The following is a 24,165-nucleotide window of genomic DNA, read 5'->3' as shown; positions in this document are numbered from 1 at the left end:
AAGCCATTAGCCATCTTTCAATGAAGACAAGCTTAGAAGGGTCTGAAAGGTCTCCCATGCAAGTCACACCCCAGCACATCACAATCAACAGTGGAGTTACCACAGAGCTGTGAGATCCAACAAGATGATTAAGTCCCCACAAACACAGACACAAGAGATGTAGCAGCCAGTACAGCTAAATGCATCACCAAAGGAAATAACTAACTCTAGTAGCACAGGAGTGTATTTTAATGTTTAGTGTATTTAACTTCTCCTATAAACAAAGCAAATCCCTTGGTTTTATATAAAGCTAAGGAAGCAACTGTAGCTAAGACATCTTGCACTACAGTTACTAATTTAATTTTGTCCTCTCCATCCCACAAGCCTTAAATAATCAACTCACTTCAGCTTCTCTCTTCTTTACCCGGGCCTTCTCCACTTCATCCATTACTTTTTGAGATTCTTCCACATTTCCATCAGCTCCTAGCTGTTCTACTTTGGCCAGTAGCTTCCCAATTTCTTCATTCAATTCATGAACTCGTTCAGCCTTGAAAGAGGAAGAAAGGCTCAACAAAGGAAACAGTCTTAGTTATGGAAAATAACGTGAGCCAATACTGAGCTATTCTTATATGCAAAATTCACAGGACAAAATTAAAAGGAAGCATGCAGAGGAGTTCTCCAAATAACGGAAACAACTGTCTCACATCAACACACAGAAAAAGGCTTAGAAACCAAAGCAGCTCTGGAACAGGATCTTGTTCAGAAATTTCAAGTAATTCACACTGTTGCCAATGCAACTTAAAATTACTATTTATACAACCATCCCTTGTGGCATACATATATTTGCAGAAAAATGACAGAACTTTTTTTCAGTTAGAAGAAGACCACATGAAGTGTTTTGTTTATAGATTCATCAGCATGAATTCTAGTCTGAGTAGTCTGAAGTTGGTTTCTTTTAAAACAACAGACCTCCAAAATAACTTCAGCAATTACACGCTTTTACATGCTTACTTTAGCTGCAACTTCAGCACTGATCTCTTCTTGGGTTTCTGCTAATCTCTTCTTAGCAACTTCTGTTCTCCTGTCACAGTCTGCAATAAATGACTGCAGGTGGTCCATTGCCTAAAACACCAACAGAATACTAATTAACACTGTAAAGAACACTAGTACTTCATTACCTTCAACAAATTTCTGGCTTAAGGTTAACTTTTAAAAGGCTTTCTTGGGGAAACTTCTAAAACAATAACATAACAGCTTAAGGTGTGTAATCACACTAACATTTCAAAAAGCTGTCTACACATTGTCAGAATGTACAAGTACTCGCAGAAACTTGGAAGGGGTTCTGTCTCAACTCTTATTTGCTAAGAAGCAGCCAGCATTTATAACATGCATTACAATTTCTGAAAGGATAGATATATTCACTTCACCTTACTAATGCATGCAATACTAATACATTGTTCCACCAGGGTTTTAAGCTGTGAGGTATATTAACATCATCCACCCCCAGCAACAACAAACCCAAACCTTTTATCTGTGCTCAAGACCAACTTCCTAGCTGGGAGTTCATAACTGTATTACTCAGACAATGTACTCAGACACAGCATATCATTTGTTACTCCCAGTACAAAATGATTTTTTCCTCCCCCAAGAAGAATATAAGCCTTTCTTCAAATTATACACTGCATAGCATTGGCTCAATGATTGTTACTGCTAAGACAGCATGCAGGTTCATACTTATCTGTTTTTGTAAGGTTATTAACAATCCTACCTTGAGATGACTAGAAATTCAAGTGCATGCACATGATCATGATGAGCCATGTAAACAAATAATTAAAAAATTATTTTCCAAAAGTTTTCCTTCCTTGTGCACCAAATCTGACTGTTTGTTGCTCAGTTTATCTCCCCCAGCGCATGCAAGTTACACTTTCTCTCCACCATTGTGACAAAATACATACATCAAGTTCAAAGAAGAAATCTTGATCTTTGGATGCTATTTCATAGTCTGCCCTTAATGCCAGGTCATGCACCTTCAGACATTCTCCAAGGTCCATTCTCTGAAAAGAGACATAGGGAAAGTAGTATAACAAGCAGTATATGCAAGAATAAAGTTATAATATTTGACTGTTAAAGGAAATCATGCTGAAGCAAATCATCTCCCTTATGGAGATATGTTTAACTTAATAAAGCTTTAAAGACAAACCCAGATTTCTATTAAAGATGCATTAATGATGACAAAAAATATAAAGACAAAAAATATAAAGAGTAGACAGCTTATTCTGTGATGGCTGTTCATGTGACAGAGTAACGTTACTGATCTGCATAAGTTATTTCTACTGAAAGTGCAAGAAAAGTCACTGAAGTAGAACATTCTGTCTTGAACTAAAACAAGAGAACCAAGATTCCTACAAATAATTAGCAATTAAATGGTCAAGTGCTTGATCTGATCTTTCCACACAGTTCACAATACAAATGTTCTGGCTATGATCATTATCTGGAATAACTGCAACCACAGCATCACTGTTAAGTGCTACTTAAAAATGTTCTCAGATCACATGTAGCTAAAAAAAAAAAAAAAAAACTCTCCAAAACATTTTGCTGATGTGTAGAGATGAGCTGAGTGCCACACTGTCCTTGTGAATCAGAGAAGAAAAAGTACAGATATTTTATTCATAATCTAAAACTGGTCTACAATAGGACAGGAAGGAAGCATGAACTAAAGCAAATTCATTTATTATATCACTAATCTTTAATCTAATGTAGAATATCACCAAGAAGAGCACTCAATTTTATTTGGTATAACAAATACTGGCTTAAAATTGAAATTCGCACACTGTACAGCAAGAAGAATTTTGATTAAATCTGTTTCCTTCTTACTCCATCGTGTAGCCTGCAAATTATTTTGAACCATCACTACCACTGAAAAACAATTCTGCCCTCCCTTTACCACCACCCTGTGCCTCCCCCTGTATCAGCACATTGGAGCATCAACTGAGAAAAAACACCTTAGCAAGCAAAAAATTGAGGTAATTTTTCAGCAGAGTACCTTTGTTCAACATGTCAGGCAGCCACACAAACAGAGGTGTTGCCAAAACACAGGGGGAAGCATAATAGGGGATCTGAGTAGCTAGGATCTCTTACAGTACCAAGATGTCATTTCACAAACTCCTGAGTAGCATCAATAAAATTAGCTGCAATCTTCAGGGGGCTGTGGGAGGGAGGTGATGTAGCATTTTCTTTTGTTAGCATCACAATGAGAAGAAACTGTGTTGAATTGCTTCCTTCTCTTCAATCCAGCTTTGAGCACAGCCTTCTAAATGCTCATGGGGCGTAACAGAGAGGAACAACAAGCACATACAAGTGAAACTGGATTCCTTTTTGTTGGCTTTGCTGCTGAAGAAATTCTATCATTGTTAGAACAGCTCTGTAGTGCAGCCTGTAGTAGCTCTGGCTACTGCTTTGAAAATACTTAAACAACTGTTACTACTGAATGTTTATCTTAAAAACTGTTAGTAAAACCAAGCTCAGAAACATAGACATAAGTTTAAAAGTTTAGCCAATTTACATGTTACACATAAGGTCAGGTTAAAATATACACTTCTGGTATATGTTAAGCAAAGTTAGGCAAAGTTGGTTCATATCAGGGATGATTCATTACTGTCAAAAGTCTACACTGGATTGGAACTGCTGAGGATCTTGCTAACCACAGAGAAGCTCACATAGTTTGGCTCGTAAGACCATCTGCAAAATAGATGAACAGGAGGTGAAGAAGGCCAGAAGACACAGCAAGATATTATTTTCATGTTCCACACGTCCACGTTGCAATCTGATGCCAAGTTGTGCCTTACCCCAAAGGCAAAGAACAGTCATTCAAGACCAAAATCAAGGCAAAGACAGCCAACCATTCAAGATCAATCATATCTGAAACAGAAGGTGGCTATAAGGGATGTTCAGGTTTCAAACTACTGCTGAAGGCTTAAATAGCATGCACATAAAATCATCACATCAGCAGTGAAGTTTTAGACAGACTTATGCTACTTGAAGTGATTTACAGAGGAATCTTGACGAGCAAAGCAATGAAAGGGGGGGGAAAATTAAGTCCTCAGGCAAGATATAACTCGTTTATTGAATATGAGAAGCCATACGTACCATCAGGGCTTTCTGCAGCTACTGCATTTTTACTGAACATTAACTTCAGAAAAATTCCTACCCTGAGAATCTTTATCACAAAGGAAGCTTACTGCTGAAGATTTAGTCCAGAAAACAGTTTAGCAACCACATGCAGATCTTCTGCTGCAGAGCTCTATTTAAGAAAAAAGGGATTTGCTACAACTTGCTAACCTTTGCCATAACACTTTTTTCTTCTTTCGTTCACTGTAAACGGGCAATTAAAGATGCTTGATTTCCTAGAGCTGAGGTGTAGATAACTCATTTTTAATCCTCATAAACCTCATACTGAAGTGAGTCAGTAATTATTTTTTATCCATGAAAATGGATAGAACTGTATTAACACAGAAAAACATTTGCTTCCTGTTGATGCTTGGTACCGTGTCAATCAAATCAGGTACAGAAAGATCACTGCCCTGCTTCATTATATACAGGCAAGGAAGAAGTGTCCAGAATATAAGCAACACAGAAGCTGAAGAGCTTTTATGAAAAATAAGTGTGCACTCAAAGAAGCTGACATCAGTAGCTGAACAGACTAAACCATCAGACGTGGTGCTGTTCTTGAAACCATGAACCTAAGGTTTTGTTTTCAGGTCTTGAGCAATCTACAAGAAGCTTCTCATCTTCATGCTTTTACAACTACTATATATTCTTCTGACATCAAAGTTTAGATTACTGGATGCACACAGTAAGGTCTGCAGTAAAAGCATATAGAAGCCAAACCGACTTAAAACACAAAGGACTGATGTTGAGAGGCGTGACAGAGTATCACACACTATCAAAGTTCCTAAAACCAGCACGCATCTTTGATGTGTTCTGAGAGGTGATACTCTGAACAGCATTTCTGTAGAGAATTCTTTCTAGTTAAAAAGGTAGCCCCACCAAAACAGCTCGTGTTCAGCAAGAGAATTTGTTTGTGAAATTCTGATCTGAGAGGAAACGTTGTGTTCTGGAGGTACCACACCTCTCCCTTTACCAAGAGTGTCAAGAAAAATGTTCCCCTCTTTAATTTTACCTACTTCTGAAGGCTTCAGTATCTTAGAATAGATTTTCCCTGAAAGATAAAGCTGGCAACAATGCCTCACTTTTAAGTGAGATATCTGTTTCTTTAATGTTAATTTATAATCAGGCTATAAAGTGCTAAAGTCAGATAACCATACTGAAGAGCAATGATAAAAAATGAACCACCCAACCCTTCTTCTACATAAATTACGCTCATTAAAATGGAACGTGGTAAAATAAGTTGTTCTTTAAGCACTGGTCAAACTAATTAAGAATATGTCTAAAGAGACTGATGTGATTGATCACTTACTGTCTCAACAGAGCATACAGAAATTCATCACCTCTAGGTTGAAGACTAGGAATTGAGGTGGCTTATGCAAGCCTAATTTCATCTGCAAAGGTTAAAGCAGTTCACGTGATCAAATCAGACCTAAACTGATCTGCTGATAACCTCTAGCAGAACATGAAATAATCAAATCAGCACAACTGAGTTTTAAGCATGGAATACTTCCACCAAGCCCTATGGAACTACTGACAAAGATACCAGCTCCAGACGAAGACACCTAAATGCAGGTACTTAAACACACCTATTTGCAGATGTGAGGACTAACCCAACTGCTCTTCCACGGTAAAATGATCTGAGCATACAGTGCAATGAGACCAGATGCATTGAGCCCACCTTCAGAGGGGCACCCAGTGGCATGTGAAATAGATCTTGGACACTGAGCTCCCCAGATGGAACCTAAATTTAGGTGTCTTTATCTGGAAAAGAACTCCACCCTAATGAGCTTAAAGATAAGACGTCTCAAAGCATGTTGCTAAACCAAGGTCCCAGCCAGCACGACTCCTGAAGGGCTGGGTGCAAGGAACTCATGAGCCTAACCATGCACTTAACTGTAGGACTGCACCAACAGCATATTTTGAGGACTTTAAAAACAAAACGCAAAAAAGCAACCTACCTCAACAAACACACACAAAAGCAGATGAAGTTCACCCAGTAGAAAGAAATTTCTCAACCGCAATTTGCAAGGTCACATAAAATACTTGTGACATTTACCTCCCAACAGGAAAGGACAATCAATGTAATAAAACAAGCAAAGGTCACTGCAGAAGCACTGACCTGCTGGGGCTGTCAAAGGCAAGCTGCCAGTTACTACTGTAAGTGTTCAGGACTTGATTACTTTTAACCTTACTGAAGGTATTTGCTTTAAATGTCACTACATTATCACTTCAACCACTACAACTCAGACACAGACTCACAAAAATAGAAAAAACACATTCTTACCCGTCTTGTAAAACCTGCAGAAGACAGCGTAACATTTACATCCACAGACTGTTACTTGAGAGGGGCACGCCATTAAAAAGGAGTCGCCTGACTTCTACATACGCAGTTTCAGTCCCCGTGTCATAATACACACACATATCTGCGTGTATACAGATATGCAAACACATTTTTGTAACACTGATGAAAAGGAACTCAAAAACCATGGTTTGAAAAACAAACAACAAAAATATCAACCATCACAAGACTATCAGCATTTACTGAGCCTAAAAAGGTAAAGCAGTGTTAAGTCTTTATCACTTAGCAATTTTTATTTCAATTTTTTGTCTTAGTGACTTTCTGTGCCCTAAAAGACAGGGCTCAAAGACTTCATAATCTCATTATAAAATTCTCATCTTGGGATGAATGAGCAAACACTTAAACTACTGACATATGTAAGAACCAGTGCCAGTGTGATCAACTTCAAAAAGCAGAACAGCAAAGCATGAACAAGTGCCAATTAAAAACAGAAAAGCATTTGTGAGAGGCACTGTTAAAAGTAGGTTCTGAACAGACATCATTTTATAATCTTGAATACAAAGTCATTTCTGCCATCTTACTGACTAGCTCAGGATCTGCCTGATGCAAACTTAACAAGGCACTTCACATACAAGAAAATCACAGGGCACAATACATTCAGAATTATAACATCCTCTATCAATTTATTACCTTTGCTTTCATTTCTGCTGTTAGGACTCAACAGTCTTCCAATAACTTCAACACAGCCCATTATTTCCATGAAAGAGAAGGGTAACTGAAGCAGAAGGAACTGTTCTGGTGGCAAAGCACCCAGAAGAAAATTTAACTTTGAAACAGAGTCAGTTTTTATGACTTATGACTTAGCCCTCAATCAAATATTTAGGCTTTCAGGAAGGACTATTTTACCATGACAAGCTACTCCAAGGAAGTAAGACAGAGGAGTACAAAAGGAAGCTCTAAGGAGTCCGAATCTGTGCACTGTTGCCCATCTAGGCATTGGAAACCTCCTAGTAAAACTCAAAATTCAAACCTTTAATCATTTGTGAGTTTGTTTGTTGTTGTCTTGTGGTCTTTTTCCCCCCAGTAAACACTTTTAATGATAACCAAAAAATAAATCTGATCAAAGTCATCTGACGAAAATAACAACTCTAAATGTTCTTGAGAAGCCCAGAAGAACTCATACAATATTCTTAAAAAGAAAGAAGCAGACAGTGCATCCAAAGACAGAAGAGATGAGATTCACAGAGATCTGGGCAAAACAAACTTCCCAATCTTCTACTAAAGGCACATGCACACTACTGTTGCTGACACACACTGCAGCCTGGGGAACGCGATTTTATCTTCAAGGGAAATCAGCACGTGTTCCTTAGTGGAGTTTTGGGTATTCTGCCATTAAAGAACAAACTGAATTAACATATTCTACTGATAGCAGTAGTTTTATTTGTTTCATACATCTGTGCGCCTTCCTCAAGTGCTTCTGAAGAAGTGGGTGGAACAGAGTAGCACAGCAGTCTGCATTTTGCAGAGGGGAGCAGTAGTGTGCCTTTCAGAGGAAGGCAGATATAGCAAAAAAAAAAAAAAAAAAAAAAATTGGCAATTCACAGCTAGTATTTTATTGACAATGCAGTCAATGAAGAGATTTAACCATATAAACCAATCAACAGAACTTATTTTTTTGCATAAGCATAAGATTCTAACGTTGAATTCAAAGTCACACAATCCTTGTCACATATCAATCTTGATCATTAAGATACACTACAATTTTCCTCTCAAAACTCAGGAAACAAATCCATCTTCATTTCCCAAATCATCAATAACCTGTCAGATGCACTATTTGCTTCCTGCTCTTCTAATAGCTGTGCTTCTAAGGTAGGAAGCGTGCTTCTTAAGAACACTGAACAGCAGAACACTGGATGGGTAATATTATAATGCCTGCTTCTGATGAGTCCCCTGCTTCTACTCCCACTGACAGCATTAGGCTAGTCACCGATCTTCTGGACCTAGAATGACATCATGGATCACATTTTTGTCACCTGATGCCTACTTGAATTTTGAGGAAGAAAGCTAGTGACATATACTCACTGAATAAATATTCCAAGAGCAGCAGCAGAACAACTCAGAACGAGACAGAAGAGAGCTTAAAGCAAGAACCAACACACCCATAGACAGGCACAGCCTACATGCCTGATCTGCACTGTAAGAGGTATTATTGGATGCTACCTAGAACCTTTAGAACTATAAACAACTCTTACTTGCTAACAACAGCCATTCTAAAAGTATTTGCTTATGGAAATTATACCACAGTGGAAAGCTGTCAAACTAACATTCTAAAAGGACTCTGTGAATTCTGAACAATGACTTCAGACATTTCTGTAGCATGCATTTATGTCCCCAGCCATGAGGTCTTTTGTTCACCACGCAACTAAAGCGCCAGATGACATAACAGATGGGGGACATCTTCCTCTTCCCCTCCACTTCAGAGTTACACATAAAATAGCTGAAAAATAGACCTACACATGCACATATATATGCCCAATAATGATACATAAAGCATTGTTATCAAATTGTTATCACTCACACTGCCTTAGCTGCAGCATGTATTATGTTCAGTTTGATACCTAACGCATCACACGAGGACAAGGCAAAGGAGGCACAAGCCTTAAGGAAGGGCTGAACAAGGGGAGCTTTTCTATTCCACTGCCTTTTATATTAAGACAAATCTTAAATTCTCTAGTTCAGTTCTCTACTCATTTTGCCTCTTGCTGATGTGTTTCATAATAATTAAAGTTGCATCCACTTTCCTAGGGACTTCTTATTGAAGGGAAAGAAACTGTAGTTATTGGTCTATCAGTACAAGAAATGACAAAGTAAGTAAAGCAAACAAATTTAGTATAGGCGTGAGTCTTCAAAGCCCTCTGATTTACCAGAAATATCATGGTTATTTAAGATGACAGCTATTCATATTGAAGGATGAGACACAGGTAAACCAGTTACCAAGTCTGCATATTCCAGTTTTTCATCTTGGAAATGGACTTTATTCTGTATTTTACAGAAGACTCCAATCAAGTCAGCTATTTCAAAGAGTAAGGTACAGAGAACTAAAAATGCTTATTATTAATACTTCTAATAGCCCTTAAGACATATTTTCCAGTGCTTATTTTCTCCTCTGCCAACACAAATAAGAAAACCTACTGAAGTGCTGTATTAAGAATAGTAGGCAAGTGAGACCCAGCACATCCACACACTCATCTATCAGCTGTTTTGAGGTATCTGCCCACCCGTACATCCTTTTTCCATAATCAGCATAACAACTTCCCTGCCTTTCACAAAGGCACTCCAGACTGAAGCACCACTGCCCTAGAAAAGTTACTGGCACATGTCGGAGTGCTTTGTTCCTACATAGGAACCTCTGATACAGAATCAAAAATCCAAGCCAAGTTATTAATATACTACAACTGGACATTTTTAAATTGCCTTAAATCTGTAAAAATAGGACAGTAACTGGATGTCATGCACTTTGTCACTTATGCACAACATATTTCAGCTTCTAGAAATGCAATTATTGGTACTTTCAACTGCTTTCACAAAAACACAACTGAATTTATAAAAAAAAAAAAAAAACCACAAACTTCTCTTCCCCATTCAGATACCAACAGGAAGTTTTAAGGAAGTAACTTCATGTGTTTGTACAGAATTGTATAGGAGTATTTCTGCTAGTTACAACACTACTGGTGTATAAACACTTTGTTACAGCATGATTTACATAGGTAGCCTGATCTGTTTTAGGTTTTGTATGCTACAGTGAACAAATATGAATTTCTGAGTAATAATTAACATACAGTGCCAGAAATGGAGAGAAAAAGCCTCTGTAATACAAAATTCGGTTTTTGTATAAAAGTTGGCACGAATCCAACCTGTGGTTGAAAAGCACAAAGTCAACAGATATTAAAAAAGACCAAAGAATTCAATGTTGCCATTCTGAACTAAACGAAGCAAGGCACTCGGTTACGTACAGTTCCGGAGAGGACATCATGAGGGCAGCAGTTGAGGAGGTGACTCTTGCACACTCTGTCATCACTGAACTTGATTCGCTGGCGGGTCGTGTCACCTGCAACATAGAAACCAACACAACCCGGGTTAGAAATCTGGGGAAGCCAGACACGTAGTGCAAGTTACATGCAAAGCATTAACACTGTCCTGTCATGTAGTGAAGGCCTACGGAGACTAGAACTTAAAACACTCTATGCTTCTTTGCCAAATAAAGCCAAAACCACAAATACATATTTTAATGCTCTACAGTGCTATTCAAGAATACTCTCATACTTCCCCTACAAAAATGTAGTGTGGAAAGTGCTTGAAACCAGAAGGGCAGTATTAGCTTTAAAATACTTTGCTACAACAGCATTTGTTAAACAAGCTCTATTCAGGTTTTGTACAAAATAGCAATGTATTTCTTTGCAACAATTAGCAAATAAAAGCAGCTTCATAAAGTGATACATAGTGAGTCTTCACTGAATCCCACCTGAAACTCATTTTATTGTTTCGCTTTTTGAAGTAAAGCACCCTCTTACTTCTGATAGGAGTAGCAAAAAGAGTTGGCAGAGGAATGAATTTAAATGCTTAAAAACCTTGGAAAAAAAAGTCAGTCAAACATATGGACAGCCTATATGCAAAATGATTTTACAGATGTTTGCATATAACTGCATGATAAGCCATAATACATCGTTTTTCCTACATGCTGTTTGTTGGGATGGGAACATCTTAATTGCATCTTCATCATGGCAGGTTGCAGTTCCAGCATCAGCAGAGGCATCAACCTGTGCACGCTCTGACATCCAATTGCAAGTTTAAAGAACCCCACCTGGCAGCAAGACCTGAAGTCTCCAAATCAAAGTCACCAGCTGGTATTTGGGGGGAAGGAAGGGGGGTTGGGAAATATGCTTTCCTTCAAGTCATAACGTCATTGTCACTGAGATTCAGAAGAGAGGTTGCTGCTACAGCTCTCTTGCTGTTAAGATACAGGCATGATGAAACAAACACCTTAATCTCTCTCAGTATTCATCTATTTATTCATAAAAAAATAAAAACTTGTTCAAATGTTTAATCATTGAAAACCTACTGGTGAATTACTGAAGCAAGGAGGGTTGCTGAGTGAAAAGAGACGTGCAATGAGTTCATATAGCAATCTTATCCATTTCTTCAAGTACTATAAAGAACATGGATGCATTTTGCAGTCACTACATTTTTTATGACTCGATGATTGGAAATGCTGAGAATTTTGAATTTATTAAACAATTCAAAAAGTCAAATCCATTACTTAAGTAAATATGACAGAGGGGAATTAAGAAAAAAAAACAACACATTCAGCCTTTCTGATGATACAATCACGTTTATACTCCATGCATAGGATGCTAATATAGCATTTTCAGCTGGGCCCAGTTTCAGATTATTAAGCAAACAAAAGTTCCCCAGAACACCACGTGCTTAATTTGACTGCAGGGATACAACAGCTAAACCCAGTAATCCACAGGCTGAAGGCAGCTTCAAAGCAGTTCAGCAATAGGTTTTCTGGAGGTTAAACTTACCACTGTTACTCACACCGCTAAAAATTTAGAGCAATCCCTTTGTAATCATGCCTGCTACTGCAGTAAAGAATTCCATGTTTTGGTTTGCTTTTTAGGAGGTGGATCCATAGTTCGTTGTTGTTTGTTTGTTTTAAAACACAACTGCGTTTGTTCCACATTCATTAACACATCTGAAAAGTTAGCGATAACTCACGGCTCGGCGAATGCGGGGCCTTTCTGACACTCCCTTGCAGATTGATGTAGACAGGCAAAGATACATTGAACCTTTATAAATAAAACAAGGGGCCAGATTGTTCAGTTTGTATAGAATAATAGACTCTGCCAGCAATTTTAACACAGCATCTAGAAATACACGTTGACTGTAAAGATTCTTCTACATAAAGACATATGAACAAAATCAAGAGAACTGTTGAAAAAAAGGCAGCTGACGGCTATTAGGCACTAACCTAGCAGCAGTTAAGGAGTTCCCAAGACTAGGAAATTGCTGAGAGACTGACGGTACCCTAGGTAAAGTTGGAAAGATTTTCACAGACGTTACCTCAATGTCCAGAGGTTGTTGTGTTTGTATGCAATTAGTGACTGACTCTGCAACATGGGCTCTTTCCCTCTAAGGGGCTAACGTGATAACCATAATCACCAAACTGGGACAAGACAACAGAGAAAATAAAGAGGTACCAGGAACAGATCAAATGGCAGCCTTGTACATGTATTCCACGTTTACACTGCAACTGGCATTCGTATTTCTGCACAGTGCCTTTGGTCTGGCATTTCAGACCTCCAGAGAGACTCCCGCACACAGAACGCTCCAGTACATACACCTTCTTATCTACATTCCCCGTTCTTTCTAATCTGTGCTGTTTCTGATTTAGAAAGAAAGAAAAGGTGCTTTGTCCAACCTCTTACCGATAACTGATTTGTATATCCCTCTTAGAACTCCTTCCAAACCCCAACTGCCTCCAAAGAAAATATATTTTATTTTCTCATCACTTTGTAAGCTCCAGTACTCCCAGAATGGCGCAGAACTGCTGGCAAAGCAGAAGATGCAGCCTGCTGCCAGCCTACACATCAGTCATCTGCAGAGGGTCACGACCTCTGGGGGCTACATGGGCTGCTGGAGGGGGCAAATGAGACCCACAGATCCATGCTACGCACAACACTCAGCACACTGCAGACTCAGAGGTGCTTTCTCAGAGGCACCCACAGGAATGCAAACGTAACCGTTCCTAAACCCAGGGCTTCAGAGGTCACACAGCCCACACCACACTTCTCTGCAGCAAACTATACTTAAGCTGGGGCACTCTTCATACAGCCAACGCCAAAGAACTGTTAGGAGTACTTAAAGGCTTTATATATTCTGCAAAAAGAAAACAGATCCAAGGATCAAGTAGTTGCAGGCATCTAATTTTTAGAAGCAGCCTTAAACACTGCTAAAGAGGACACTATCACTAATATTTCAGATCTCCTAAGTTCTACTTTAATAGGTAAATCATTACATTAGCTCAGAATAGCAACTTATTTAACCCTTGATCTTTAGCACTCGTGCTCATTAAAGAAATCAGAGGAGACAATATCTATTACTGTAAGCCACTCCAGTGTTTCCAATGACATTTTTTTTTCCACTGAAGAAAACCATCATTGGTAAAATGTATACTGAGGTAACAGAAAAAAAAAAAAAAAAAAAAAAAAAAAATCACTATTTTTTCATCAAGAAGCAGCTCTGGTTTCACACAGTGTGCCTTGCCCAAATCATATTTCTATCCCATATTGCATAGGTTGCTCCAAAAGTAATGCTTCCCATTTATTTTCATGGAAACTACAACACACAGCACAGTAACACTCTTAGATAGAGCAAATTCTCAGTTACAGAACACTGGTTTTCAACATAGCCACCGTTATTAGCCATGCGCTTTCACCGGCGAGAAACACGCTGCACCTGTAAAATCTGCTGCTGTCCCTGCTGCTGGAATGCACCGTGCTCCACCTCACTGCTCTCACATCCACTGTTTGGTCTCCACAAACCTTCAGCAAATATCAATGGGTGCCATTTTTTCCACATGGGGAATGCAATGGCCCTTCCTTCACACGCACTTCCACACCAGACGCCATTTTGTCAGCCTGCCCCGCGCTGCCATACCACCAACATCCACCTCTAATATTGCCAGCCAACATAATAAAATAGCAGGCATTGCTTTTGGAGCGGCCCTCGGAGATTTTCATCACAGTCCAGCAGAACAAATATGAATCTACTGATCGTGTAATATCATGTTAAAAACTATATATCAAATTTTATCAGCAAAGCAAGCATCTTATAACAAACACTCAGCATCTTTCCTTAGCAGAACCTCATACAGTTGCAGGAGGTACTGCTGCTGTCTCACATGGGAAGCTAATTCTGACTGAGCATTGCTAATACCTGACACAGCTCTCTAAGGGCTGGGCTACTAAAACTTAGTAATGAAGCCAGCAGATAGGCACAACTCACTAAGCACAAACGTTTTCCTCAAGCCATCTGACTGGACTGATCTTTCCACAGAGTATGCGTGGCTATACTGTCAGATTTCTGAGTTGCTACCAGTTCCACACTTGGGGTAGGTTCTGCTGAAATTCACACATTCAAGATGCTTTTTGCTGCTTTTCCTTTGCTAGGAAGGTATTTGCACTCACATGGCGGTGACATAAAAGCCATTGCTTCCCTCTCCTCACGAAGAGGTCAGATTTGCACAGTCACACCGGAGGCTCTGTGTTAGCAGCCAATTTACATTTCCTGAGGACTTGCTCTAAAGGTCTCTTGATAAAAGTTTCACGCAAAATTTACACACAAGAAATTCATATTATTTGAAGTTCTTTGTGTGCAAACATCTCTGCTGCATTTTAAAACTTTCAGTGCAAGAACACAGAGAACAAGGAAATGCTTTGCTAGTCACAGCTACAGATTCTGGCTAAGGTCTCCACGTACAGCTCAAACAAACATCAGGTGAAGCACAGAGGGGCTGACAGACACTTATATATGTGTTCCAAACATTTAAAGGCTCCAAAGATGAACAAGTTCCTGCTAGTCACACAGTGCAGTATTTGTTAGGAAGCTTGGGAGAACATCTTCATGACTACAGGTAAACTTCTAAAGCACACCATTTATCTATCTGCATTTATCTATCTATACAGAACCTCATCCACTTTGCTAGTTTGCCATGTTCTTAGACTAGAACACGGCTTTGGTGTAGTGCTAATTATATACAAGTGTGGGATGTTTCAAGGTGTGTCCTGGTCTCACCTGGGCCTGCACTGCTCTCCCAAGCAGTGACCCTGCTGTGCCACTATGAAAATAACAGTAAGTGCTCCTGGGTACTGATGGCATGATGTGAAGATTTTGCTTGAGAAGCAAAGTCACAACTTGTAACAGCTGCAAACCTATGTGCAAGGATCATTCCTATTTTCTAGAGCATAGAGATGACGAAAAAGGCATTACCTAACCATGCCATTAGAACTATTTCATGAATCTCAGAGCTGAAAAGTTATTTAAAATAATTTAAAAATTCATACTTTTCAGTCTCTCAGCTTACTCCACGTATCTGAGTGACAAATTCACGCAGCCCTGGTCATCAGCACTAAATTCACCTCTAAATCATCTCTTAACAACTGTCAGGTGTGACAGTCATTTTGCTTAACTGCTAGCACTGAAAAACAACACGGATAAAACACATGGATGTAAGTAGGTAGGGTCAGGACCTTATCTTCTGCACTCGTTATTTCCCAATATTTGGGGAACCCACAGTACCTATTCAGCAGTTTATACTTAAGCCTCTCCCAGCAGGTACCAGGCAGCACACGTGGAGAGAGCAGTTTGACCCCAAGCGCATCTCTCCCACTGCCAGAACTGAGGGAAGGAGCAGGCCACCAAAGAACACAGCTCTCAGCTCTCCCTGCCCACACGCATGGGGCCCCTGGGGAAAGGATACAGCACAGGGGCAGGCCCAGCACAGCACGGCTCTGGGAAGCCACACGCTGGGCAATTAATTCTGTTTGAAAGAGAGAAGCTCCTCGCTGAGCTTGGTCCTTGTAATTTATGTGATATTCTCTTTGACCAACACAGAACAGCGATTTTAGGCGTTCTCGGAGCTCAGCAAGACTGAACAGCATTTAATAACTACACTGCTTGAATACTTCACTCTGGAGCACATTCGTATACTCTACAGAGAATATTATAAGCTCTGAAAAAGCAACATAGGCCACATATTCAAGCAACATCATTTGCTCTGAGTTCACCTCTGAGTTAGCACTATTCTCACAGAAGACACCAGATTTCCAATTTCCCACGGGTGAAAATGTTAAGCCCGCACATTCTAGGTACCTCCTCTCACCAAAAAAACACCACCAGGCTGCAGTGAGTACAACATTCTATTAATGGGGACGTTCAAACACATTCTGGTCATTCTGAACAACATCAGACACAAATCCCACCCATACACGATTTTCAGAAGCATTTTCAAGTCAATTCTATGGCAAGGCAGAGGAAAATGAAAGGCGATGGGGACAGATGCAAGGGGAATCATGAACTGTGACCTATCCAGACTTATCCAGGAGATGGACAGCCCCATTTCACTGAAAGCTGTGATTTGCACATTGCTAGAAACAGAGGATTCATCAAAGGTAATGGACGAAATGGGGGAAAAAAAATTAAAACCCCTTTACTCTCAGGGCTAGCAGTATTTCAATGACCTTGAGCATGGCCTTGAATTTATTAAGTACCAGCTTCACTCAAATGGATGATGATCAGCCCTGGAAACATTTTAGATTAAACAACGTCCCACTACACTTTCTACTTTTTAAGAACCAGAATGGTGTTACACCGAGATCCTCAATTCCCCACTTAACTTAATAACGGCAGCCAGTATTACAAACAGCCTTTTCTCCTTATCTTTCCTCATTCTGACTGTGCTATTTAGAAGCTTCCTGTCCCACCAGTCAGTTTCAGTTCAGCAGCCGCTGTTCTGGATTCAGAAGGTGGGCGGGAAGGGGGAGTCCTGTAATCAGCAAAATAACTGCTTTCTCACAAAAGCAAAGGAAATTACTATGACGTTGTTTTTCCCACCTTAGGTCGTATACCTAACTGTCATTTTCACTTTTTAGCAGTTCCCTGAGGTAAATCACATTCTTCTCCTATGGCCCAATGGAAAACACATTCAAAAACCGCAACAGCAACTCCTGCATTTATACCTTCCATCCAGCCCTCGAAAGCTTTCAGACACAGCCACTGGGGTGCTGACCAGAATGAGCTGAACTGCTCAAGCACTGTGCTATCCTGCCATGCCGAGTGTGCAGCCACACACAGCTGCAACAGGAAGCACTCAAAATCTTCAGGGACAAGAACAGTGTGCTCCATTAGGTCCTGCATGCTGACAACTCAGCAGCCAGCACTGCTCTAGAAGGCAACTTCTGCATAACAGTAGTTTTCCAATGTGTTTACCGAAGAATGAAACTCCCTGAATTGGAAGAAACCCATAAGGGGCCCTGAGTACAACTCCTGTCTTCACGGGGACACCCTTATGCAATGCATCATGAATGCTTTTTGTTAGGAGTTTTATTATAATTAAAACTCTAGATTAAAAGAACTGTCGGGAAGGTGGTGCTGTCCCAGCCCCAACAACTGAGCACCAGCACATGCGGCCTGCCCAGCAAATGCACGAGGAAACAGATAATAATCATTAACTCCACAAAAAGCATCAACAGACATGCAGCATGCCTGCAGAAAGAACTACAGCATGCAGAATAATCATGTAATCTCTAATTACTGCCAGCCCTCAGGTGCAGTATTCTCTCATTTATAAATGAAGCACTACACAGCTTATTGAGACCCCCTGTTCTCAAGCAGTCCCCAGGCCCTCTGGATTACAGACCACTACCATCGAATCTTCCACCGACCAGAAGCCTGGCTGCGCCTAAAGCACCTCTCTCGGAATTGCTGCCTCTAAATATCAGGCTATCAGAAAAGATTTTTGCGGGGGGAAAAAAAAGAAAAACAAAACATAACTAAGAGCAAGAGGGATTCGTCCACTTGAGTAACTCAGTCCCCTTTCAGGAGGCAACAGCAGTCTCACCTGCTGGCTATAATGAGGATCTGGGTCACACTCCAGTCAAAAAATAACGCGACAGGCCGATGCTGCAGTGGCGGCCCTGGCCCCGGGGCCATTTTCTCGCTCGCCCCCCCGCCCGACCCGGAGGAAAGCCCCGCTCTGGGCGGGGCCCGCGGGAAGCGCCGCCGCCGAAGCGGCGGCGGCGGCCGAACGCAGCTCCGCCCCGCGGCGCCGCCAATCACCGCCCGCAGCCGCCGCGACCTCGAGGGCTCCGGCGGCCCCGCCCCGCCCCGCTCCCTCCGTTCCCTTCCCCCCTTCCCCCCCCCCCCCCCCCGGTCCCTGCGGAGCCGCTTACCGTCCCGGGACGTGCCCATGAGCTGGTCCAGCATGGCGCGCATCTGGGCCTGCGCCGACATCTTGAGCGCGCGGGGGCGGCCCGGCCCGGCCGAGTCACGCCGACTCCCTGCGGCCTACAAGGCCCGAGGCTCTCGGCCCTCCCCCTCGCGTCACTCGCGGACTCGCGCGGCGACACCGCCGCCGGGGACGAAGCGGGCGCTGCCTGTGGCCGTGCCGCGGACGGAGGACGGAGCGCGAAGCCCGCCCCGCGCCGGACCCGCCGCTGCCGCCTCCCCTCCCCCAGCCTGGCCGCCCGCTTCCTCTCACGCCTGCCACGCGCGCGCGCCAGCGCTAACGGAAACCCGCGCGCACGCGTCGTGTGCCCCCCCCTTCACCCGCTCCGCGACGTCATCGCGGACGGAGCCTTTGGCACTCTCTGATTGGCCGCCGCGCGCGGTGACGCGCGGCGCGGCGAGGCCGCCGATTGGGCCGGGCGGCTTCTCGCGCGGTGATTGGGCGGGGGGCTCCGCGCAGGCGCCGTGAGACACGGGCTAGGCGGGCGGCCCCGAGGGGAGCCCGCCCCGTCAGCGGGTGCGCGGCGTCGGGCCTGGCGGTGGCGGGCGCTTTGTTGTGCTTGCGGCCGCCGTGTTGCCCTCTAGCGCCCGGCCGCAGCCGCCGACTGGTATAGGGACTGGCCCAGCTGTGAATCTGCTGCCCGCAGACAGGGGACGCGTTACACTGTCAGACTTTGCTCGGTGCAACCGAAAGAAAAGGCAACACAAAAAGCCGCCCCGCCCCAGTCGGGATTCAACATGAACTGTGGGGAAGATGCAATGAATCCCCACAAAAGTAGTTCTTAGAACGCGTTTGTGGAAAAATTCCTGGCCCGGAGCTCCTCACGCAGTCTGAACATGCCCTGGATTTATTGTTTCCTTTGTCAGATTTGGTTTTGGTCGTCATTATGGTGTTGGATGGGGCGAATCCTCAATCCACTCAGAAAGTAAATCAAAAGCTTTCCCCTTGTTCAGCTGGTGAGACTGCAGAACTGCCAATGCAATTTATAGCCTACAAAACCTTATGGCTTACCACTTGCATCTTACCTGACCCACATCACCCAGATATCCCCGGCCATCTGCTGTGCCCGTCTCCTGTGCCTGGGGCTGGGCTGGTGTTAAGGAAAAAGGATAGCATGTGGATTTAGGTAGTTGGATCGAGTGTATCCTCAGTAGTTTGCAGATGACACTGAGCTGTGTAGTGTGGTTGACACACCTGAGGATTCTACCAAAGATACGCTCGAGCAGTAGGCCCAGGAGAACCTCATTAGGTTCAATAAAACTAAGTGTGAGGTCTGCACATGGGTTGTGCCAACCCCTGCTACCAGTACAAGCTGGAGCATATAAGGATGGAGCACAGCCTGTGCGAAAAGGACTTGGAAGTAAGGGACATGAGTCAGCAGCGTGCCCTCATGGCCCAGAAAGCCAACTGAAAGCTGCATAAACGGAATATGGTCAGCAGGGAGAGAGAGGTGATCCTGCCCCTCTGCTCTGCACTGTGAGATCCCACCTAGAGTGCTGCAGCCAGACAGGAAGTCCTCATTACAAAGAAGATCTGTGGGAACACATCCAGAGGAGGGCCGTGTAAGTGATCCAAGGGATGGAATGCCTCCCTATGAGGACATGTTGAGAGAGCTGGGGCTGTTCAGACTGGAGAAGAGAAGGCTCTGGAGAGACCTGAGAGTGGCCTTTCAGAATCTAACAGGGGGATGTAAGAAGGGGACAGACTTTTTAGCAGGGTAGTGGCACTGGGGCAGGTTGCCCAGAGCGGTGGTGGTAGCCCCATTGCTGGAGACACTCAAGCTTCAGGATGGGGATGGTCTGAGCAACTTGTAGTTGTCCCTGTTCATTGCAGGGGATTTGGACTGGGTGGCCTTTAAAGGTCCCTTCCAACTCAAATTATTCTGATTTTATTAGAGAAAGCTATTTTGTGTGCAGTGCTTTCTGATAGCATGCTTTGTTTTCCCTGCTAGTAAAGCCAAAAGAAGCACTCTTTTGTTAGTGTCATTTTAAGCTCCTCAATTACAAGCAAACCTCACATTCTTATCCACTGTAAGTTACCCTGATTACAGATTTCTTACACACACTGCACAGAATTTGAGCCTCTTCTGAGAAGTGGGCAGCAACAATTGGAGCTGCTGATAAAAAGATTGTGAGAAGAGAGAACAGTGGTATTATTGTGACTATAGCACATCATAACATGATTTATACGAGTGCTGCTTGAAAGTAACGCCTCCTATTTTATTATGTTGGCCCATGATGTCGGAGCAGATGTTGGTGGTATGGCAGTAGAAGTTGTACCTTCCCACCAGCATTCCATTACATTTTGTTGCTTTGAGACAGAAGGGCAATCAGAAAAAATGGCATCTAACGTGGAAGCAAAGGTGTGTCACTGAATTCCTTCATGCGGAAAAAATGGCACACAGTGACATTCACTCATCTTTGCTGAATGTTTATGGAGACCAAACAGCGGATGTGAGCACCGTGATGAGGTGAGTGCTGTGTTTCAGCAGAGGCAACAGTGATGTGGAAGACCAGCCACGTTCCAAATGGCCAAATGCAGATTTTTGTGAGCATGGCACACAGGCTCTTGTTTATCACTGGCAGAACTCTATCGCATATGCTTATGTTGAAAAACGGTGTTTTGTTTCTGAGAATTTGCTCTATCAAGTAGTGTTATTGTGCTCTTTGTATCTGCTGTAGTTTCCATGGAAATAAATAGGAAGCAGTACTTCAGTACATATTATATTTGGTATAACCAGCAGCTATCAGGTCTCCATTTAATGAAACACAGAAGACCTGCATTCTCCGTCACCCAAGTCCAGGACACTGACAAGCAATTCATTCAGCTGCATTCTAACTTACAACCACAGCTGTGGGTCAAAGTCTTCAAACTGAATGTTTTTGCTGCAGCAGTGCTCACCCTCCAACACTGTAAAGATAGGGCCTTTCCTCTCAGAGAAGTACAGAATTCCTCATGTATTGGGAAACTCTGAAGTCCTCTTACCTACAAGTTCAGGGGAATAAAACAAACAAGTTTATACCTCCTTAAACAGTTGGTGGCGAGTCCGGGCTGCGGCTCTGATCCCCCCAACCCGAAGCGGACAGAACACACAAGCTACAAGACAGCTTCAGAGCCGAGGGCGTTTATTCGGCGCCGAGCAGCGGGCAGCACGGGGCGGCCTCAGCCCTTCCCCCCCGGCTGCTGGGGCAGCCTGAAGCCCACCAGCCCCGCCACCTCCTCGGGGGATCGCTCCCCGCGGCCGTGGTACTCGCGATGCAGGGCCTGGTGCTGCCGCACGCTGCGCAGCAAGCACAGGTAGGTGGCGGCCTGGAAGTGCAGCTCCTGCTGGGCCCGGCACAGCTTCTCACTGGTCACCTGCGGGGAGAAGCAGCAGAGGCCCGGAGATGGCAGCGGGAAAAGGGCGGCAGGGGAAGGGCCCGGAGGCCTCCTCTCCGCCTACACCGTACCCGGTGAGCGCGGAAGGCGGCGAGGACGTGTCGGTAGGCGGCCGTGTCGCGATAGGCGCGCCCGCTGACATGCCGTAGTTCACGGAGCAGCCCGCGCAACGTCCGCAGCGGAGAGCCCAGCGCCGCCATCTTCCCGCTCCTCTCCCTTCGCCAATCAGGCGCCGGCGACGCGCCGCATCGACCAATCAGAGAGCGGGCGGCTCGCGCAGTTTTCCGCCCATCAGTAGAGGTCAGATGCCGAAGGTCGAGAGCCCCCGTCGGCCGTTGGGCGGAGCGACGCGCGCTCACGGGGTTGAGGGGCGCCGGAACCATAGCAGCCGGCGCCAACCCGCTGCGTCACCAGGCTGGATGTCGAAGCGCGTAGTGTGAGCGCTGCTAATGAAAGCGGCTCAGGCACAGATGGTGGGCACCCACCTTGTCCAGGGGCTTACATTACAGCAGGGTTGCGAAAGCCGCATTCAGGTCGTTATGAGAATAGCTCCCACCCACCACCTGTTCTGCGTCGAGGCGCTCCGCTGCGACCAGGCGTCAGAAAACGGAGAGCAATGCTACAGCCAGAGGTGAAGGAGAGAAAAAACAAACCACCCCAGATGGGACTCGAACCCACAATCCCTGGCTTAGGAGGCCAATGCCTTATCCATTAGGCCACTGGGGCTGCCACGAGAACGCAGCTTTTCTGGTGCCTACTTGTTTCCTCTCTCCTCCCCTCTTCCTTTTATAGATACTATCTGGCGGGTGCTGATTGGCCAGCACCGATCTGTCCCACCTCCCTGCCACGGAGCCTTCTGGGAGCCGTTCGGCCTTCATTCGCCAGCGGCCCTAGAACGCGGCCGGGCAGCGGTTCTGAGGTGCTGCCGGCCTCCCAGACGTCCTTTCCCTCTGTGGCTCAACAACTGCTCCCCGCTCGAATTCATAACAAAGGAAAATCCCATAATAAGCCCAGACCAACGGCCTTTTACGTGGTGCACTTTTCATCTTTTATTTTGTGAGAAATCACAGAGACAGGGCTCATATGTACATTCCTCTTTATTTAATACAGCACAGACACGTAACAGATAAAAAAGAAAACACTCATGAAAAAGCCTGTCGCCATCAAGGACAGGGCACAGCTACACCCAACTGCGTAAGGCTCCTACTGCAGAACAGGGCCTGCTGCCTAAACATGGAGCCCAGAGCAAAACTGCTGCCAAAAAGTCTTCTGCTTTCAGGAAAGCAGAATGGAGAAGGGAAAAAAAAAAAAAAGAAAAAAAAAAGAAAAGGGAAAATCCTTCCAGGGAATGGGTGAAGCAGGTGGCACCTGCAAGGCTTCTTGTAGGACACAAACACTGCTACCTGTTTGGACCAAAGCACTAAGAGAAGCAATGCTCTGCAGCTCTTCTTGCAGAAGCCCAAGCCCAATAACCCAGTAATAACCAATAACCCTGACTTCTGAAAATGCCACCTGTCTCAGGGATGGAAACCTGAGCATCTGGAAGGACTGAAAACACAGAGTAGTCACAAGAGATTTAATTAGTCTCCCTGATAGGGCTTTGCCCGTCACAGCTGGGAATGTGCAAGAGAACAAACCGGCTTCCCAATCAAAAAAACTAAGTCACTGAACTGACCAGAACTGTACACGTTTGAAAACGATGCAGGCTTTTGTGGCAGCAGCTTCTTCCTTCTCCCTCTTCAGTTCAGGATGGAAATAAAGCAGGCACCAGTTCCTCTGGCAAAGAGCCTTACACATTTTTAAAAAATTAAAATACAAAAAAGGGAGACAGGTGTATTTACAAAATCCATGGCTGGTACAGTACATCATTTTTAAGACACACTAAATGCTACAATCTTTCAGGTCCTGAGATTATTACCAAAAAAAAAAAAAAAAAAAGCAACAACTCAAAACTTGTGTTCAGGTCCAGTTTTATAAGGAGAGAGGAAGGAAATCACACATTTAAAATACAGTATTCCTTGACGTTAGTGGAACACACCTCTCTAAAAATCCAAAAGAAAGTGGTGCTAATCACCCAGCCGTAGCTGCGTTTGGTTGTTCAGGCTTGCGGTCACAAGAGGGGAGCATTTCACAGGGGAGTTTCTCTGGAGAGCAAGCCAGGTAAGCACCTGGCTGTGAGGATTCTCTGATACTAAGCCTGACGATCTGAAACAGGCAAGTATTAAAAAGCAGGAAGGTGATCCGAAGCAAATTCACACTAAACTGAGTAGAACAT

At 43.6% G+C, this 24,165-nt stretch overlaps 2 protein-coding genes and 1 non-coding gene across 4 annotated transcripts in view; all 3 read right to left on the bottom strand.

Annotated features, from left to right (window-relative positions):
• The window catches only part of LUC7L2 (LUC7 like 2, pre-mRNA splicing factor), a 30,566-nt gene extending 11,787 nt beyond the window's left edge, over window positions 1-18,779 (bottom strand). The window contains exons 1-6 of one of the 2 annotated variants that reach the window (XM_048943328.1): window positions 18,126-18,232; window positions 12,224-12,294; window positions 10,459-10,553; window positions 1,935-2,033; window positions 991-1,101; window positions 383-526 (exon numbers count right to left, since the gene is read on the bottom strand). In XM_048943328.1, the coding sequence (XP_048799285.1) occupies window positions 383-526; window positions 991-1,101; window positions 1,935-2,033; window positions 10,459-10,553; window positions 12,224-12,294; window positions 18,126-18,217 (612 nt within the window). In that variant the 5' untranslated portion in view covers window positions 18,218-18,232. Of the gene's footprint in view, window positions 1-382; window positions 527-990; window positions 1,102-1,934; window positions 2,034-10,458; window positions 10,554-12,223; window positions 12,295-18,125; window positions 18,233-18,456 lie in introns of those variants that run through there. The other variant, XM_048943339.1, reaches the window with a different exon arrangement.
• Window positions 18,780-21,620: 2,841 nt separating this feature from the next.
• FMC1 (formation of mitochondrial complex V assembly factor 1 homolog) lies at window positions 21,621-22,640 on the bottom strand. Its single transcript, XM_048943374.1, has 3 exons — window positions 22,393-22,640; window positions 21,962-22,305; window positions 21,621-21,869 (listed from the first exon to the last, which is right to left on the bottom strand). Exons 2-3 carry the CDS (start codon window positions 22,271-22,273, stop codon window positions 21,675-21,677), a joined length of 507 nt encoding a protein of 168 aa, XP_048799331.1. The 5' UTR covers window positions 22,274-22,305; window positions 22,393-22,640; the 3' UTR covers window positions 21,621-21,674.
• TRNAR-CCU (transfer RNA arginine (anticodon CCU)) lies at window positions 22,544-22,616 on the bottom strand. The gene has a single exon. It is a non-coding gene; the product is annotated as a tRNA-Arg (tRNA).
• Window positions 22,641-24,165: the final 1,525 nt, after the last annotated feature.

This window comes from Lagopus muta, chromosome 1 (genome assembly GCF_023343835.1).
Source record: "Lagopus muta isolate bLagMut1 chromosome 1, bLagMut1 primary, whole genome shotgun sequence".
Classification (NCBI taxonomy): domain Eukaryota; kingdom Metazoa; phylum Chordata; class Aves; order Galliformes; family Phasianidae; genus Lagopus; species Lagopus muta.
The sequence above is the reverse complement of the archived record's forward strand: the minus strand, read 5'-3'. Positions and strand labels throughout refer to the sequence as shown.

Excerpts from the sequence above, each read along its gene's own strand:
- FMC1 (XM_048943374.1), bottom strand. The coding sequence starts at position 22,273 with ATGGTTCCGGCGCCCCTCAACCCCGTGAGCGCGCGTCGCTCCGCCCAA. Across the intron at positions 21,870-21,961 it reads CCGCCTTCCGCGCTCACCGG|GTGACCAGTGAGAAGCTGTG; the intron begins GTACGGTGTAGG and ends TTCTCCCCGCAG.